The sequence below is a fragment of the Staurois parvus genome, unplaced genomic scaffold (assembly GCF_062004578.1).
Source record: "Staurois parvus isolate SC_StPar_1 unplaced genomic scaffold, SC_StPar_1.0 ptg000264l, whole genome shotgun sequence".
NCBI classification, from domain to species: domain Eukaryota; kingdom Metazoa; phylum Chordata; class Amphibia; order Anura; family Ranidae; genus Staurois; species Staurois parvus.
The window spans coordinates 3,009,198-3,028,497 of record NW_028318060.1 but is presented as its reverse complement, the minus strand read 5'-3'; the positions used below and the strand labels follow the sequence as shown (position 1 = coordinate 3,028,497).

Sequence of the window (19,300 nt, the reverse complement as noted above, 5' to 3'; positions counted from 1 at the left end):
CTGCCATGTACCTCTTTGAAATCTCCTCACACTCCTGCGGTTGTCCATTTTGTCATAGGTTGCTGGCAGATTAGCGGCCTTCCATAGGTGCCGCCAGGCCCCATATCGACCATGGGCCCCCGTACCTCCTGGTCACGCTGCTGCTGAGCCCACAGTGTGACCTGGGTCCCTGTACGGCCTCCCATTGCTTCCACTCTGCCATGTGCCACTTTGAAATCTCCTCACACTCCTGCGGTTGTCCATTTTGTCATAGGTTGCTGGCAGATTACAGGCCTTCCATAGGTGCCACCAAGCCCCATATCGGCCATGGGCCCCCGTACCGCCTGGTCACGCTGCTGCTGGGCCCACAGTGTGACCTGGGTCCCTGTACCGCCTCCCATTGCTCCCACTCTGCCATGTGCCACTTTCAGGTCTCCTCACGCTCCTGCTGGTTTCCATTTTGTCATAGGTTGCTGTATGGCCTCCCATTGCTGCTGCCTCCACCGCCACACTGTGGCTCCAAACACTGGTTTTGGCCCCGTGACTGGCCAAAGGAGTGAAGTGTGCAGTGATTCTAAGATCGACGGCACTCATCTGCATGTCATACTGACAGACAGTATTATTTCTCTTCCCCAGCAGACTCCAAGGGCATTTAAATTAAAGGTACAGTGTTCTGCACTAATATTAAGTCTCTCTGAAGCCTAGAAACACCCTTTTTTAAGTTAAATTCACAGCGAATTTATTCGACTCGAATCGAATATTGTCCACGAATTCGCCGAATCAGTCGAATCGAATTTTTCATTTCTTCGCTCATCTCTAATTACAATACTCAGGGCTTTTGAAGCTTTTCATTTGCTTGACACATGCATACTTAATACTTTAGCATGCATATCCAAATATAAGCAATGAAACTGATCTGGCTGATTTAAGATTCTTAGATATGATAAGACAAAACAGAAATCCTTTTACATTTCTAAATGGTGAAGGGACAAATCATATAAAGAATGTAATATCACTGAAAAACATTAATCAAGGTAGCAATTCTAGAAGATAAAAATAGGTTGGAAATTATATTAAGCTGAATACCACTAAGTCTTTAACCACTTTCCCTCCAGAAGATTTACCCCCCTTCCTGACTAGGCCATTTCTTGGGATACGGCACTGCATTAATTTAACTGATAACTGCACAGTCATGCAATGCTGCACCCAAATTAAATTGCTATCCTTTTTTTCCCCATAAATAGAGTGTTCTTTTGGTGGTATTTGATCACCTCTGCATTTTTTATTTTTTGCTCTATTAACAAAAAAAAGACCGACAATATTGATAAAAAATATTTTTTTTTCACTTTTTGCTATAAAACATATCTAATAAAAAAATTAAAAATAAAATTTCTTTATCAATTTAGGCCAAGATGTATTCTGCTACATATCTTTGCTAAAAAATCCCAATAAGTGTATATTAATTGGTTTATGTAAAAGTTATAGTTTCTACAAATGGCGGTATACTGTATGTACTGGAATTTTTATTTTTATTTTTTTCATGCTAATGGTGATGATCAGCAACTTATAGCAGGACCATGGCAGGCATTCTGACACTTGGTGGGAACTGACTAACTGCCACTGACATCTCCAGTGACACTAATACAGTGATCTGTGCTAATAAAAAGCACTGACACTGTATTAATGACACTGGGCAGGAAGGGGTTAACATCTGGGGCGATCAAAAAGTTAACAGTGTGCTGTGTGTGTTTTACTGTGTGTGCTCTGTTGTGTTTTACAGAGAGATAAAAAGCAGCATGTCCATGCTGGCAGGAGAAAAATCTGTGTTGTTTACACATAGATCTCTCCCCTCTCAGCCCTGGGGATGATCCCAGCTGGGAATTGCCGGCCTGGACCCAGTGATTGACATATCCAGCAGCCAATAGTGGCACAGGCAGGGTAGTGCTCACACGCACACCCCGTACCCAAAGATAAAAAATCATGTATATTTACATGATTTTGCATAGCGCAGCCGCCCTGTAGCAGTATATATGCTATGGGGCAGCTCTTAAGTGTTTAATGTGTGTAACTTCAAAGAAAACAAAATATGAGAATATAAGATCTTTACTATGTAATAACATGTGTATAGAACATTTTTAAAAAAGCTGACATAGTAAATGCATAGATTTCATTGTTCTTCCCAAAGTATTTTCTAGTACAAATCATTTAGTACAGAGCTAACTCTCCTTTTCATTATTTGCCTAACACAGGAAAAATTGCAGCTACTCTAAACAAAACTGATACACAACAAAAGTTCCCTAGATGGCATTTATCCCTATGTACTAAAGAAAATAGACTCAGCTATTAATATTTCCTAGTTTCTTAGATACCTTCCTAACTAGCTCATTTTTACAAAGGTATAGGCCTGATGTCATGTAATTATTTAAAATAGATATTAAACTAGGACTTGGAAATTACAGACCTATATGCCTTACTTTTATTAAGATTGCAGCAATGCAATTATGTCAAGTAACAGCAGTGCCTGCAGCACTTTGGGAAAGCAAAGATTTAACACACCATCCACTGGAATAGTAAGTATACAAATCCTTCTATTACAGGCTGTGTCTCTTTAAAGATTGTTTTAACAAAGTGACAATACCACTTTAAAGAATATATGTCAAAGGGTGGTTGTAAAAGGAACATGTTAAATATTAACCAACATTAGAAGTGGTTCACAACAAGGGTAACAAATGAGTCTAGTTATTTTTACTAGTGACTCAGTGAGTGAAATAGCAAATTTAATATTAACTTTTGCTGATGGCATAAAATATATCAACATTTAAAATTGGAGTCACATAGAGGTATCTTGATAACATGGCAACATGGGCAATTAAATAGAAGCTGACACTTTATTAGTTAGAAATGTAAGGTTATTTACCTTGGCTTTGCTAATATAGAATTCAGTGGTGCTTCCAAATTCAGAAGCTGTCATAATTTGTAGAGCATTCTTCTATCATTTACTGTATACAGTTGTTTGGAGCAGAGCTGTGTTTGCACCTGTCCAACAATTAATATCATCATGGCAAACACCAGAGTTTTAGATATATTGAGGGCCATTTACTAAAACTGGAGCATGCAAAATCTGGTGCAGCTCTGCATAGAAACTAATCAGCTTCCAGATTTTATTTCCTAAGCTTAATTGAGCAAGCTGATTGGTTACCACACACAGCTGCACCAGATTCTGAATGCACTAGTTTTAGTAAATCTGCCCCGTTGTTTTGCTATAACTGCTGTTAAGTATACTATAAAGAAGTGCAAATTCTTCTAAAACCTTGTATTGTTCAATACAATAAAAACATTTTTACACACACAACAAAAGTATTGGAATGCAACATATCTATTGAAATGCTGTGAGGCTCTGTATAGGCTGGGGGAGGGGGTTCTGGAGGAAACTCTGCAGCAGACTTGGTATTCTTCTAGGGGAGGATGTTTCTGAAAGGGGGCTGGGGTCTCTCCAGAAAGTTGGGGGCTTTGCAAGTGCACTATGGGAGACAGAAGGACACTGTAGATGCTAGGAGGCAATCTGGAGGTTGGAGGGGAACTATGGGGGCTGGAGGCTCTGCAGCAGGCTGTGGGGTATTGTTGGAGGCTGGGAGGCACTGTGGGAACTGAGGTTTCTCATGTTGTCCAGGGCACTGTGGATGGCAGGTTGCAGGACACGGCATGCAATTATTGATGTTCGGGGGCATTATGGGAGCTGGAAGCACATTGGTGGGTAAGGGGATTTGTAGCTGGATCAAGGTCCAGGAGGAGTGGGTGAGAACCATGGCTGTAGAGCAAGGAGAGGAAAAAAAAGTATTCTTTGATCTATAGAATAAGATTTCACTGGAAAAACAGGCAGATATTTTCATACAAAATAAGTGTTGTGTATTTAGAACTGCAGTGTAAGTTCATAGAACTGATTAAATATAAATTTGGTTGCTGGTTTGAGGTAAAACAGAAAATACATTTCTGCTTAGGTCTTGGCAGCTAAGTATGTTTGATTACTATGGCTAGTTTAAAGCTTGAATTTAATCTCTTGCTACTGGGAAATGTATCCATTTGTTGACAGTGAACTCATGCTCAATAGCACATTGGATGAGGGTTACTAAAGAGTTAGTTAAAGTGGACATTTATTCACAAAATACACTTTTTATCCTTGAGAACAACCCCTCCCCCCAACACACACAACTGACATCTTGTTGTTCATTATTTACCTTTTTTCTTACTCCAACTCACCCACCACCCCCATTCTTTCCTCCTGAAGCTTCCTGGTATAGGAACATCATATATCCCAGGAAACATCAGCTTCCATCCTGCAGATGGAGGAGGGCAGACCTTGCAATACGTCGTAAAGAGGCCAGCTGCAAGAACCCAGAAGAGGCAATTGGCTCCCAAAGAGGTAAGGAGGAAGGATGGTGGAGCAGGACCAGGCATGTGGCAGCCGAGCACTGGATTACCAGAGAACAACCTTCACTTGGCCTGTGAGTATGTTAATTCTAGCTAACCCAGCAAAATTGGTTAAGGGGAATTAAAAGAAAAACATGGTGTGGTGACGTTCCTCTTTTAGATAAAAATAGTGCTTCTTGTAGATTCTCTTAAATGAATTACCCACACGGATATTTATTACCAATAATCATAATTTATTTATGCAAAGATTGCTGATCTCAATTGCCAAAATAAATAAATAACCAAAGACATTGTAAATTCAAGCTTATCATAGAAAAAAGTACTTGGATAATATACAGTGGTATGCATTGTACTGTATCTGTTGAAGTTAATATGATGCTGACCCTATTCTTCTTTGTAACAAGTGCAGTTTAAGATAAAGTACTCTTGACTTATCTCTCAGACAGATACTGTGTGTCTATCCATCACCTGACCAAATACACTCACTTCAAACATATTGAACAATAAAATATATGTCCAGCCATCTCACCAGGGCAAAGAGCAATATTGCAAGGCTTATGCTGAATTTCTGGTCCACCACACAGTCTTCCCCCGTACTGTGGAGGAGTGCAAGTCCTTGTCCTTGTTCTTTGGCCTTTTCCGCATGTAAAGGAGCATAAACTCCAAGGTGACCATTCTTCCCAGACTCCATTTACTGCAAAACAGCAAACATATTTCAAGATAAATAAAGAACTACAGAATAACTTAAAGATTATAATAAAAAATGACAATAAAACCTAAAATTACTGAAGCGAATATAAAGAAATTTATGGTATATTTATCGGCCATTGAAAATTACTATGGTCCTAAAGAACAAGTAAACCTTAAAAGAAGTACAGGTACATTATGTGAAATAGCTACCAATATCATTCACAACTACATTTAATAAGAGTTAAATCTGAAAATGCAATAACCCATATTAACTGACCAGTTTTCAGCTAGATGACTAACAGGCAAAGTCTTCTACCTAGGGTTACTTTTCTGTGTACTTTGCTCTGTTCTTGTATATAAAAGTACCCACGCATTGTAATATTAGACATTTATGAAAGTTTTCTTTGCGACTTGTTTTTTCTTTGATAACTGACATGTTCAGCAGAAGTTTGTAGAGAATGTCAGTACTTTTCTTGAACGTTGGTGGGGTTATTTAACAGGAAACGGAACTGCAGGCATACCAGTGCATACATAGCTGAACTACACATATATTTTTAGCTTGCCAAGCTTTTTAATGGTTTTCATCTACTCTTGTAGTTTATTCCCTTCTGCTACATTGAACGGCTATACGATCACTCTGACTCTGGCTAGGAATGAATGCTCAGAATGCACAAAATCAACAAAAAAACACAAACTAGCTCTGTATATCTTTATAAAATAGATTAAGACAATAATATTGCACTCACATGGTTCCAACATATATGTAGCCATAACTCTATAAATAGTGAACACCAGCTGTGATAGCTAGATTGCCTGTGCACATCTGAGGAAGGAGGCTACGCCTCTGAAAAGCGTCATGTGATTGTTGGTAATCTGTATGCCTCTCTTATCTGAATGACAACCCGGCTGGTCTCCTGTACTGGTCCCAGTGCCTGCCAGTACAAGTCAGCAGTGTGCATCCTCCTTCTCCTGCTCTTTTGCTCTCCCTTAGGAACAGTTGGAGGAAGCTTCATGGGCTGCACACAGGACATCCAGCTGATGTGTCAGGTGATCTAGCTGTGTTGGAGAAGGGCTGTCACATCTAATGTTCACCATCTATAGCAGCCTTTATTAACCTTTTCAACACAGAGGAGCCCTTGAAATTACTTTTTGGTCTCAGGAATCCCCTGCTAAAAATTACTGTATCTACAGCTCATGATACATTTGTGTGATGGTCAGTGGGAAAAATGTTCCTTACACTTGTGGTCATTGAGAAGAATTACCCCCTTATGGATAGCTAAAAATATCAATGGTGTCAGCGAGAACCTGAGAGGTGGATTTTGCTTATTGCTCAAGGAACTCCTTGCAACCTCTGGAAGAACCCTAGGGTTCAATGGAACCCTGGTTGAGAAACCCTGTTCTATAGATTTATGGCTACATATGTATATTTGAACCATGTGAGTGCAATATTATTGCTTTAATCTATTTTATTAAAGATTTACTGTGCTAGGATACACTTCTGTTTTTGTTGTTTTTATTGTAGATTGTTTCTAAGACCTTGGTCAGACAAGTAAAGGGAGAGCTGCATAGTTCCTGACTGCATCTTGATTACTATTTAGAGGATTCATTTGGGCTGGATACAGCTGAGTGCACAGAGAGGGAATTTGGTTTTCTTTTACTGTAAAATAACATTAGTCACTATACTAGTTTGTTTCATATACCGTATGCTTCAATATTTTCCATATATTATTATATATTCTTTTATGTATTTTATTTTTTTGCCATTGTTGTCCTGTTGAGGATCTTTTTCTTTACTTCATGTCCTAGTAGACACAAAAATAAATCAATCTAAATATGAGGGAAACCTGCTGTTAGACAGTTTCCCTCACTTTCAGTACTAGTGGCCAATGTTTTGTGTATTTGTATACACTTTAAAATGTATTATAAACTGTTTTATGAAAATTACACAATCTAAAAGTAGTGACCGTTTAATGTTAATATTATTTAAGAGTGTCTGAAAAGAAAGTGGCTAGGTTTCCCATGGTGGAAAATTAATCCGCAGCAGTAGACAATACAAGTGCTCCTTTCAGAGACTAATTCAGGACAAAAATTTACCTAAACCCAAAAGAAAATGTAAGTTATTTTACCAATCCTTAGATGTAGTGACTGCATTAGATTTCTGTTCACTTCCTTTGCTTGCTGGCTATGCTCATTGCATTACTATGTCTTTGGAGGGAGCATGGCTATCACCCAGGATGGACTAAAATCATGTTACATTTTCCATTTATTTTTATTGTGAAACATGTAACATGTTTCCACTCTGCAGCCACTGCCTGATCCCTCCCATGACAGGGAGAAGCTCCCCGCACTAGCAGTCACTTTTTGAATAGAGCGCGGCTATACGGGGCTCCACCAACACGACCATGTCATTCATTCACAGAGTTCTGTGAATGAATGAACTGCAAGTTCCAACAGCCTTAGCGGCTGACAGCTTGTAGTTCTCAATGAACTACCACGGTGATGTGGAGCACTGTGGTAGTTCAATGAATCTTCCTGCCAGTATATCTGCTTGCCCATACATCCTGTACAGGCAAGCAGATATACTGACAGATCTGGAGGAGACCTGCATGACACCAGGGATCTGCTGATCTCTGGTGCAATGCTTTACAAGCTCCTGCAACCAAAAAATAATAAATGCACAATTTTTTACCTGCAAAAAAATGTGTATTTAATATTTTGGGTCAAAAGGTGAAATTATCCTTTAAGTTTATCAGTTCCAAGGAGAAGGGGACTGACTCTGCCATGTGACAAAAAGAATCACTAATTCTTTCTGAATTTATTAAGTGAACTTTGCTGTGAGTCTTTGACAGGCTTCTTAAAGCATTTCTATCTTCTTTGTCTATATTGTATACATATACAGTATATAAATTTCATACTTATAATTTAAAAATGTAATGTACCGATTCACTGTTTAATCCCACAAAGGCTCAAAAATTGAAGATATATGTATTATAAAATCTAAGCAGATACCTTCTAGTTCAAATTCAAAGAGCAGTTCAAAGACTAAGATCTTATTCACACTTGTGAATTTTATGTGCATTTTGCCTTGCATAAAAATGTATGTATCATAGCAATACATTAAGTTCAATGAGTTTCACATTTGCACACTTCATTGCACTGCATTGTAAAAATGAGGCATGTCCAATTTGCATGCGTTTATCTACATTTCCTGGCCCATTGAATTCTATGGACATACTGTATATGAAAATGCACATATTGCACATTTTCATGCATTTTTTCTTGTGTTTTTTTCATATATTTTCAGCTTGTTGTGGGTGAGCACATGGCAGCTCATCATCAAATGGTTACAAGCACCTTCCCTGGATACCCAACATGTGCTCAGCCACAATGAAGACTGTGACAGTTGCTGTGGCTGTTGAAGGGTTGTAAAATCAGCCATGTATCCTCAACTTCATACACTAAAAACCAGGAAGCACATTCCCGAATGAGGTCACTACAGAAAAGCATTCTCATTGGTTGACAACAACAATGAGCAAAGCATGCAAATTAATGTAAAACGCATGTAAAAGGCACTAAGATGCAAAAAAAAAAGAGTGCCTAAAAATGTATGAAAGCAGAAACTGAGAGATGTAAACTGGCCTAAATCTTACCCTATTGATATTACATTTCTCTACCCCCACTGACTATTCACTTCATGTTAATCAGACATACAGTAATTGCTATTACTTCTAGAAGATCAAAGCATTGATTTTATTGCTCCCACTGAGGGAATGCCATCATGACAGAAGGCAAGAGGAAATCTTATCAATATCAGATGCCACTAGAATAGATGGTGAGAGGAAATCCCGAAGGAGAACACCTATCCTGGAGAGAGATGTTGAGGGTGGGATTTCCTTTACTTTGGGAAGATTTCCTCTCACTTCCAGTCAATTCACCAGGAGGAAAGTAAGGGGATATCTTCTCAGTGGGGGAGCAGATAGCAATAGAAATCTGGCAGAAGATATAACACCTTTCCAAACTGTAGAATATTGTGAATGGGAACCATGGGCAGCATGCTATAGAAAAAAAACATGTGTGTCCTGAACTACAAATATGCAATAGTGGAATGTACACTGAAGCTTGTATGTGACAATATCTGAGACACCAAGAACTGCAATAATTTTTCCAGAGCCAACAATCGGATTTAGGACCTGTGTCTAATATTTTTTTGGTGTCAGAAGGATTTTGCATTCCCATGAGAAAGCAAACTTGCTCAAGAACCTGTCCAGAAGGAGGTCAACTGGAGGCCAGCTACATCTGTCAAAAAATTCTGAATGACTTCGGAAGCATCTTAAACTGATGCCACTGACACAAGCCAATTCACATTGAGATTCCACCTGTCATTTCCATGACACATTTAAAACTGAATGGCAATTGTAAAGCTGGTAACACACCTTACAGTCTGATTGTACAAAATATATAATCTCTTTTAGATCTAACTAAGTAGTAGAAGCCCCACCAAAACAATCCAGGTCATTTGCATCCAGCCAGATAGGCTCTTGTACTACATACTTGTTGACAGACTTGAAGAAGATTGTACAATCAGATTACAAGGTGTGTGGCCAGCCTAAGGCAGTTGTTAATGCATGTTAGTGTAGTAGGCCCATTGTCTAAAAAGAAAACCAGTATGGTTCACCATAATAATTGGATACTTATTATTGATAGTAAACACATTGGGGGAGATGAACTAAAACGGATACACTCAGAATCTGGTGCAGCTGTGCATGTTAGCCAATCAGCTTCTAATATCAGCTTGTTCAAATAAGCTTTGACTCTAAAATCTGGAAGCTGATTGGTTTCTATGCAGAGCTGTGCCAGATTTTGCACTCTCTAGTTTTGGTAAATAACCCTCATTATACAACATTCATATTCCTTTACTAAGTAGAAAACCAAAGGCTAGACTAGAAGATCAACTTCACACCTATGGATAACAGTAACAAAAACTGTGGCATACCAGTTGTCACAACTCATGGTAAGGCTCTATTCACAGTTTAATGGATTGCAGTGTCATTCATTTGAATTATTTTTTGAATGGCAACCCAATACACTATATAAATATTCCCTGCTGCAACTTTCTTTGCAGTGCAACGCAGTGCCCTACACTGACAAATATAAATTATTTCAGGTGTGTTATCTGGTCCATTGTGGCCCATTCAAATAAACTAATATGCTTTTATGAATCACACATTAATGCATGATATAACAGGTATTAATGCCCCGCACTGGACTGCACAGATGTGAAGGGGCTAAGTGACTTCTTGACTTGTATGCTCTTTGGCCTTTTCTGACCCCCTTTTTCATTTGTTTCCATTTCTGTTATGTTTCATTAACTGCATTGTTTACAGAGATCAGTCTGGAAATACTGTGCATGTGAAATATCTGCGCACTACCAACTCCAGTGAACCAGCTGCAAGCATTAAATGAATTATAGATCAAATAAGAAAAATGTGCATAAATATGTGCTGCACTTATAAAGGCAAAATATAAATAACAAAGTGTAAATAGAAATAAGCAAACATTCTTAAATGTAAACAAATATGTGTAGACCTGAGTCAAAAGAACATGCAAATAAGTCCAAAAATATGTGTGACAAAATTCAGAGAAAACACAAATGAAATATCCAGATATCCTCATGATGCATACAACAAAATTTCTTTCTATATGTGCACCTCCACCAGTCTCTCTTAGGTCTACTTTCACTCTGATTGGATGACCCTCACTACAAAGGTCAAGAAAAATGTACTCCTTTCAATCAATGGGACAACACGCAGACAGATGGAGGAATTCAAAATGAAGTGTCCCATCAAAATAATTTTTTAAATTGAGTAACTGAGTCGAGGTTTCGTCACATAAAGCCTCTCCTAGGCAGATGTAAAATAAAAGTACAGCAAAAGAACCAATATTAGCTACTTGCTGACCGCCCTATAACAGTTTTACTGGTACAGGATGGCTGCTCTGTGCAGAATTACGTATATATATATGTGATTCTGCACTTTCAGGTAGGGGCATGCGAGCGCCACCGGCGCACCCCTTCTGCAGTTATTAGGTACAGAAGAAACGATCAACAGATGCCAGCCAATGGATGACTGCTGGCACCCGCTGATTAGCAAAGAAGCACATTGGGCGAAGCTCTGCATATGTGAACAAAGCAGAGCTCCGTCCTGTCAGTGGGGATGTGCTGGATTTTGTTTGCCTGCAAAGCAGAGAATAAAAATCAGTACACCCCTTAGTGAAAACAGCTAAAAGTAAACACATAAACATTGGTTAAGCAAATAGTTAATCCTTTGATCGCCCTAAACATTTAATCCCTTCTCAGCCAGTGTCATTAGCACAGTGACAGTATATATTTTTTAGCATTGATCGCTGTGTTAGTGTCACTGGTTCCCACAAAGTGTCAGTTACTGTCAGTTAGTGTCAGATTCTCTGCCGCAATATCGCAGTCCCGCTATAAGTCGTTGATCGCTGCCATTACTAGTATAAAGAGAACAAATAAATAAAAATTACAGTATATATCCCATAGTTTGCAGATGTTATAACTTTTGTGCAAACCAATCAGTATACACTTGTTGGGATTTTTTTTCCAAAAATATGTAGCAGAATACATATTGGCCTAAATTCATGAACAAATTAGATTTTTTTTTATTGAATATGTTTTATAACAGAAAGTAAAAAATATTGTGTTTTTTTTTTTCAAAATTGTCGGTTGTTTCTAGAAAAAAATAAAAAACCCAGTGGTGATCAAATACCACCAAAAGTAAGCTCTATTTGTAAGGAAAAAATGACATAAATTTTATTACATGCAATTGTCAGTTAAAGTAACGTAGAGCTATGTATAAAAAATAAATGACCTGGTCATCAAGGGGGCGTAAATCTTCCGTAGACCAAGTGGTTAGGGAGCTGGCTAAGAATCATGCCACAGTATCAACGTGTGTGTCTCACCCGCTGCTGCCACAAGTCCGCAGTCACCACTCTCCAGCCATCCACCCTTATGTTTTTCAGAGACTGTAAGCTACGCCCAATTTGCTTCATCAAAGTGATGTCATCACACTATGAGCACACTATGATGTATAAAAATACGAAAGCTGTCTAAATTGACAGATTTAAATTTCAGAAGTTGGTCAGCAATGCCTGCCCCACATTTCTCTCACTGAATGTTTTATTTACTATGAGGATTAGTGTACTTGTTAATATTATCAACATTAATATGCTAAGGTGGCTATGCTACTAATTTGAAGGGTTTTACTGGTTTGCTTCATTTGGTTTATGTACTTTCCCATGGTGTATACAATTATTAAAGACATGTTGACAGATCACTTTTCTACCTTTCTAAAACCTTAATTTGAATTTCTATAACTGAGCAATGGTAAATACTAAATAAACTATTACACAACAAGGACATTCCCTTAAACATTGTCTGTGCTGTAGTAGACCTTGCTATCTGCTATACAGACATTGTACAACATTGATCAGCTCTGGGATCATATAGACAGACAAGGCCTCAGGCCAAGTGCATTTAAAAGATCATGGAATTCAGAGACATCTTTCTATACCTTAATTGCACTCTGCGGGGGCACTTTATCCTTACAGCACTCAAGTGGGAACAAGAGTGAAAACAAATGGATGTGCACTTCTTGCTAGCAGAGAAAAACAAAACTGCTTTCTATTAATTAGAATGATGTTATGACTTCTGAATAAATTAAAGTACATTATGAGTAATTTAACATTCTTTCATACTACATTAATATTTAGCCCACTCATAAAAAGCACAACATTTATTTTTCTGTCAAGCAATTTAAGAGAATTCTGTGCACAGCCTTTTTTTTATATGTTTCAAATTGTAAGTCTTAACATGGCCTTTTACTGTCTCAACCACTCCCAATACATGACATATAACAATGTCACAGTTGCAGATAGAGATGGCAGATAGCATATACTATAATTCCCAATTTTTTTTCTAACCTTATCATCAAGTACATGGCATTCCCATTTAGGGCTGGCTCACGTGCGAATAACATAGCTGCTCCTCTGAAAAGCAATCTGCAATGGATTGCTTTTCAGAGGGCATTTGAATGGTTTGTGTTTGGTGGCAGTACCTCCTGCCAAATGCAAATTCCATGAGCTTTTCCTCATGGCCATGGTATAGTTACAGCCCTAAGAGGCTGCCCTGAGTGGTTGAGGGAGGGACTGCGGTTAAACTGCATTCTATTACCAACCCCCAGATGCACATGTGAATGACCAATAAAGATTATCGAATTGGTTGGCACAAATCAGAACCCATTGCACATTATTGTTACTATTATTATTATAATACAGGATCTATATAGTGCCAACAGTTTACACAGCACTTTACAATATAAAGGGGGACAGTACAATTGCAATACAGTTTAATACAGAAGGAATAAGAGGGCCCTGCTCATGGAGCTTGCACATTTGGCCAGCTCACTCTAAGGAGACGTTTATTTAAGCTGGTCAGTCTGTGCTTTTCCCTAACTAGTTAGCTCAGTACACTGGTAAATTGGTCCCTACTGGACCCCTCCCTAGTAGTTTTTTTTGTTTACAGATTGGAGATATTTAACATCTCTTCTTGTCCTGGCATGAATTGTACAGAAATTTTCTTATAAAAACATAGACAGCAATAAAAACCTAATACAAGAACAGACAGGGTGCTGGATTTGAATTTTCTAAGGGTCACTGAAATTGTCACTAAGCACATCAACTCCAGTTTGGCAGCACTCCACAAGATGGGGGCCACCCTCAGGAAAAAGGGGGAAGGATCCAGAGTTGATAACCCACACACAAATTCCATTGAGAGTGCCAAACAAACATCTAAAAGTCCAAGGTATTTTTTTCTTTATCAAGAAAAGAACTTTATTAAACATTCTCAATCTTAGAGGTTCCAGAAGCAACCATACATCCAAGGCAACACAGTGACATAAATACACTGAAGTATATTTACAGCATCCAGACAAAACAGTACAGTTTCTGATCTTCAACCAGCCAGTCTAGGCCATATGTCCCCACCCATAAGGCAATGTTGGCAGATGCAAAAATACATTTACATAGTTCCAACATCTCCCATTCCCCATGCATTACAATTTAGAAATATAGACTAGAAACACAAATGCCTATTACTTCAGTATCTTATTCATTATCAGGTCCACAGGAGCCAATCCTGGTACATTTAACTATTCTCCCCATACCTAGTAAATTTAGCCAGGCAAACCCATTGCTGGTAAATGATACGGTCATATCTGAGGGTGGTGCCCATATTATCCATTCCCTAAGAGAGGGGGGCACTTTTCCAATTAAGTAAAATAACTCTGTGTGCTTGAAACAAGGCATGCTATTAGATGCGTGTGTTGTAAAATTACCCACTGAAACACAATTTACATACTGTATGTAGTCCTAAAATGTTGAGAGGTGTTTTACAAATTTCTAAATTGAGTTCTGTGTTATGTCACCTGATCAGGAAAAGTACCTACGCACCTAGCACGCTTTTTGTGTGCTCTTCTAATTGCAGATGCAAAGCTAAAAGGTTCCCTTCTGATACCCAAATCTGAGCAGGATTACTATCGTATATATATACAAGTGTAGTTCTATATCTAGAGCTGTAAAATGGCATAAAAGCTTGTTTTAGGTCCCCAGTTATTATTATGCATCAGTAGCTAGATTAAGCAAGGTGTTTTAATCATTTCTGCAACAATGCCCTAAGTGATAGTTACTGAGTGAGCAATACTATAAAAGCGTGTTCACATTCACATCACAAATACAATAATCTTTTAATTTCACCTTTCTTACTCTACATACAGTAAAGCAAATTCAGCCCTTTCAATGGTTCACTACAGATATTTAGTGTTCGTTATCATCTACATGGTTAAATTGCTCATTATGGCATTTGAAAGCTGTATTGAATTTGTACAAATATTAGAAAAAAAAGAATTGCCAACATTTTTTGTTTATACTACAAAACATTTTAATGACCCAATTCTTTTTTATCTTTAACTGGTAACTCAAATCCCTTCTTAAAATACAACAGCAGCCATCAACCACAGGGTATTCGTACGTTGTAAAACAAGATAGACCGCTACAAGATTTCATATGCAATAAAATTATTCATTTTTATGTGGAGCTGCAAGGAAGAATTAATAGATTAAAACAGTGATATATTCTGTAATAACAGCAACAAAAAACTTATGTTATTGTCTTAACGAATGGTCTTTTTACAAGGACTCTTTCGCAAAACGGCATTCAGGAAATTGCACAAAATGCATCAATTATATTATATCTTCTTTGTTAAAGTCTCCTGCCACATTTAGGAAATTAGATTTTGTCGGATTGGTAGAAGTTTTGCTAGAGTTGGACAAATAGATTATTTTAGTTCAATAAAATGATTCAACATGATTGATATTTACTTTGGATTTTTATTCGGCTTCATGCCATAGAAAGTAATTGTAGGCTGCAAAGAAAATATTGGTCTCTTTTTTTTAACTAATGCAAGATAAGTCAAGAGAATAAAAAAAACAACTATGTTCCTTTTTAACACCAATTTTCTTTATTGATTTGTTCATTAAATGGATATTGATATTGGAAAATGAGTTCTAAAAAGCTTTTAATAGTAGGGACTTTGTGATATTGTCAAAGAATGAATACAAATTAGTAGCTTTTGGTAATCTTTTCAAGGGTTATTGACAAAGCTTGATAACTGTAGGTATTAGATCCATGTTAAAGGAGGAATGCTCGATCCCTTGAAGGTAGAGAATATAATCTTCAACCTAAATTACAGAGGTAAAATGAATAAATAATCTTATTACCAAAAAGCATTAAATTATTAAACATATATATTAAACACTATTAAATAGTGAGATATATATATATAAATATATACACTCACCAGCCACCTTATTAGGTAAACCTGTTCAATTGCTTGGTAACACAAATTGCTAATCTGCCAATCACATGGCAGCAACTCAATGCATTTCGGCATCTAGACATGGTGAAGATGCCTTGCTGAATTTCAAACCAAGCATCAGAATGGGGAAGAAAGGGGATTTAAGTGGCTGTGGGTGAGGCATGGCTGTTGGTGCCAGATGGGCTGGTCTGAGTATTTAAAAAACTGATGATATACTGGAATTATCATGCACAACCATCTCTAGGGTTTACAGAGAATGGTCAGAAAAAGAAAATATCCAGTGAGCGTCAGTTGTGTGGACAAAAATACCTTGTTGAGGTCATAAGAGATTGGGCAGACTGTTTGCTGTAACATTCAGATGCTAGGGTCAGAATTTAGCATAAACAACATGAACGCATGGATCCATCTTGCCTTATATCAACGGTTCAGGCTGGTGATGGTGGTGTAATGGTATGGGGGATTTTTTCTTGGCACTAGCAAGGTGTACCAGCCCACTGTAATATGACAGATGGGCAGGCACTCTCTTGTTCTGGGTCAATGTCAAATGACGTCCTCCCAAGAACATGTTTTGCGGGCCACTGCCGGTAGTATATGATCACTGTGACAAATCACAGTGGATCACATGGCAACTGTACACAATGCATGGCTTCCATTAAAAACCATTCATTGTTTACTATTGTGTTGCTTGATGTGATTGGTCAGACATGGACAATCACAGTCCATCTGTACAGTGTGATTAGCTGTGGCCAATTACAGATACTCACATCAATACACACTCCATGAATGGATTCATTCACAACAAATGGGTGCTTATAACAGTGATTATCACTCTTATAAGTAATCATAGTGTGTAAAAAAAAAATTCTTATGCCCAGAATAGTACATACAGTGTTACTATTGTAACAGTGTACTGCTCTGTTTTGGATGTTTTATGGGATATATGCATGACACTATTATAAGATATACCCTTTTACCCAGTGTTTTCAGGTACAGGGATGAATCACTGAGGTGCCATGTTGCTCTATGATTTATGGTTGCTATGCACGTCCTATGCTAACATGGCCCACCTATGTTGTAATGGTAGCTATCTCTTTCTTTAGCACTGGCGCCCCTTACCTTCACTACATACTTTACTATCATAACATGCAAATTCATGGTACTTTGGCCTGTTTTTTTGTTACATTTATGCTACGGTATCATGTCTCATGTCCCACTGCATGGGCCATTGGACAAGCCTTTCATTCTAGGTGTTCCCTATACCTTTCCTTTTTTTGTGTCATATCTGTTGTATACACATTGTTTGTCTCTTAACTTTTGTGAATAAAAAGTTTGAACAAGAGATACTTTGGACTATCTGCTTTGCAAAAAGGGGTAATTTTGAGGGTGTTTGGGGTCTTTGTACTGTCCCGGTATTTTCAGGCCTCAGGAAATGACATAGGCTGTCAGTACATCAGGATTGATTGATTTTCAAATATGTATACCATAGTTTGTAGACTCTATACCTTTCCAACAGACTAAATAATATACACTTTTGGGGTTATTTTTACCAAAGAAATATAGCAGAATACATTTTGGCCTAAATTTAAAGAAAAGATTATTCATTTGCAATTTTGTTTATTTAGCAAGTAATGAAAAACCCAGTGGTGATCAAATACTATTTGTGTGAACAAAATGATAAAAATGTCATTGGGTACAATGTTGTATGACCGTGCAATTGTCACTCAGTGACAGCACTGAAAGCTGAAAATTGGGCAGGGCAGCAAGGGGGTAAAAGTGTCCAGTATTGAAGAGGGTATATACAGTATATATACAGTGGGAAAAATAATTATTTAATCTCCTGCAGATTTTATAAGTTTTTCCACTTAAAAAGAAATGAAGGCTCTATAATTATTTATCATAAGTGTATTATAAATGATAGAGACAGAATATCAACCAAAAATCCAGAAAAAAACATGATAAAATTGAGTTGCAGTTCAGTGAGTAAAATAAGTATTTGATCTACAAGCAAAACATGACTTAGTACTTAGTGGAGAAACCCTTGTTGACAAACACAGAGGTAAGACATTTCTTGTAGTTGGTTACCAGGTTTGCACACATCTAAGGAGGGATTTTGGTACCACTCTCCTTTGCAGATCTTCTCTAAATCCTTACATTTTCTTGGCTGTCACTTGACAACCCAAAGTTTTAGCTCCCCCCATAATTTTCTATAGGATTAAGGTCTAGAGCCTGGCTAGGCCACTCCATGACCACAATGTGCTTCTTCTTAAGCCACTATTTTGTGCCTTGGTGGTATGTTTTGGGTCATTGTCATGCTGGAAGACTCATCCACGACCCATGTTCTGGCTGAGGGAAGAAGATTCTTACCCAAGATTTTACAATACATAGCCCAGCCCATTGGTCCCTCAATGCAGCAAATTTGGCCTGTCCTTTAAGCAGAGAAACAGCCCCAAAGCATAATGTTTCCAGATCAAATACTTATTTTACTCACTGAACTGCAACTCAATTTATAACATTTGTACCATGTGTTTTTTCTGGATTTCTGATTGATATTCTACCTCTATTATTTAAAATACACCTATGATAAAAATGATAAACCCTTAATATCTTTGTAAGTGGACAAACTTACAAAATCTACAGGGGATCAAATAATTATTTTCACCAATATATATATATATATATATACATACTGAAGAAATTACACTTTGCAACAATGTAAAGTAGTGAGTGTACAGCTTGTATAACAGTGTCAATTTGCTGTCCCCTCAAAATAACTCAACACACTGCTGTTAATGTCTAAACCGCTGGCAACAAAATTCCGAAAGCTCTGGCAGGAACCAGAGCCACCAAGAATAAATTAATGGATAAACAGAGTTGAAAACATTTATAGGATGGAGGAGTTATATCACATAGAGGAGGATAAAATGGAAAAATTTAGGAAAATATGGAGTAGATGGTTAAAATTTAAAACGTCTGAAAGATATCCTAAACTGGTCGGAGCTGATGGGGGAATTCAAGAGAGAGTTTAACTAGAGTACCTGAGAGAGAGTGTGGAGGAGGGAGAGAAGGGTTATAGATATGGATACAGATAGACAATCACGAGAGAAGATAGAGACTAGGTAATGGGATGTGTACCGGGGTATTGGGTAGGGGGAGGATGGGGTAGGGGATAAAGTGGGGCAAAATGGAAGTATGTATAAGTGAAATTTTTTCATATTAAGTTGTTCTATTTTTTGTATTGGAAAATGAAATAAAGAT

General features: G+C 37.7%; 1 protein-coding gene across 4 annotated transcripts in view; it reads right to left on the bottom strand.

The window, feature by feature from the left end:
- Positions 1-19,300, bottom strand: part of ADGRB3 (adhesion G protein-coupled receptor B3) — a 1,107,867-nt gene that overhangs the window by 657,451 nt on the left and 431,116 nt on the right. For all 4 annotated transcript variants that reach the window (XM_089681322.1, XM_089681321.1, XM_089681323.1 and 1 more), the window contains one exon: positions 4,937-5,101. In XM_089681322.1, coding sequence (XP_089537448.1) covers positions 4,937-5,101 — 165 coding nt within the window. The remainder of the gene's footprint in view (positions 1-4,936; positions 5,102-19,300) is intronic.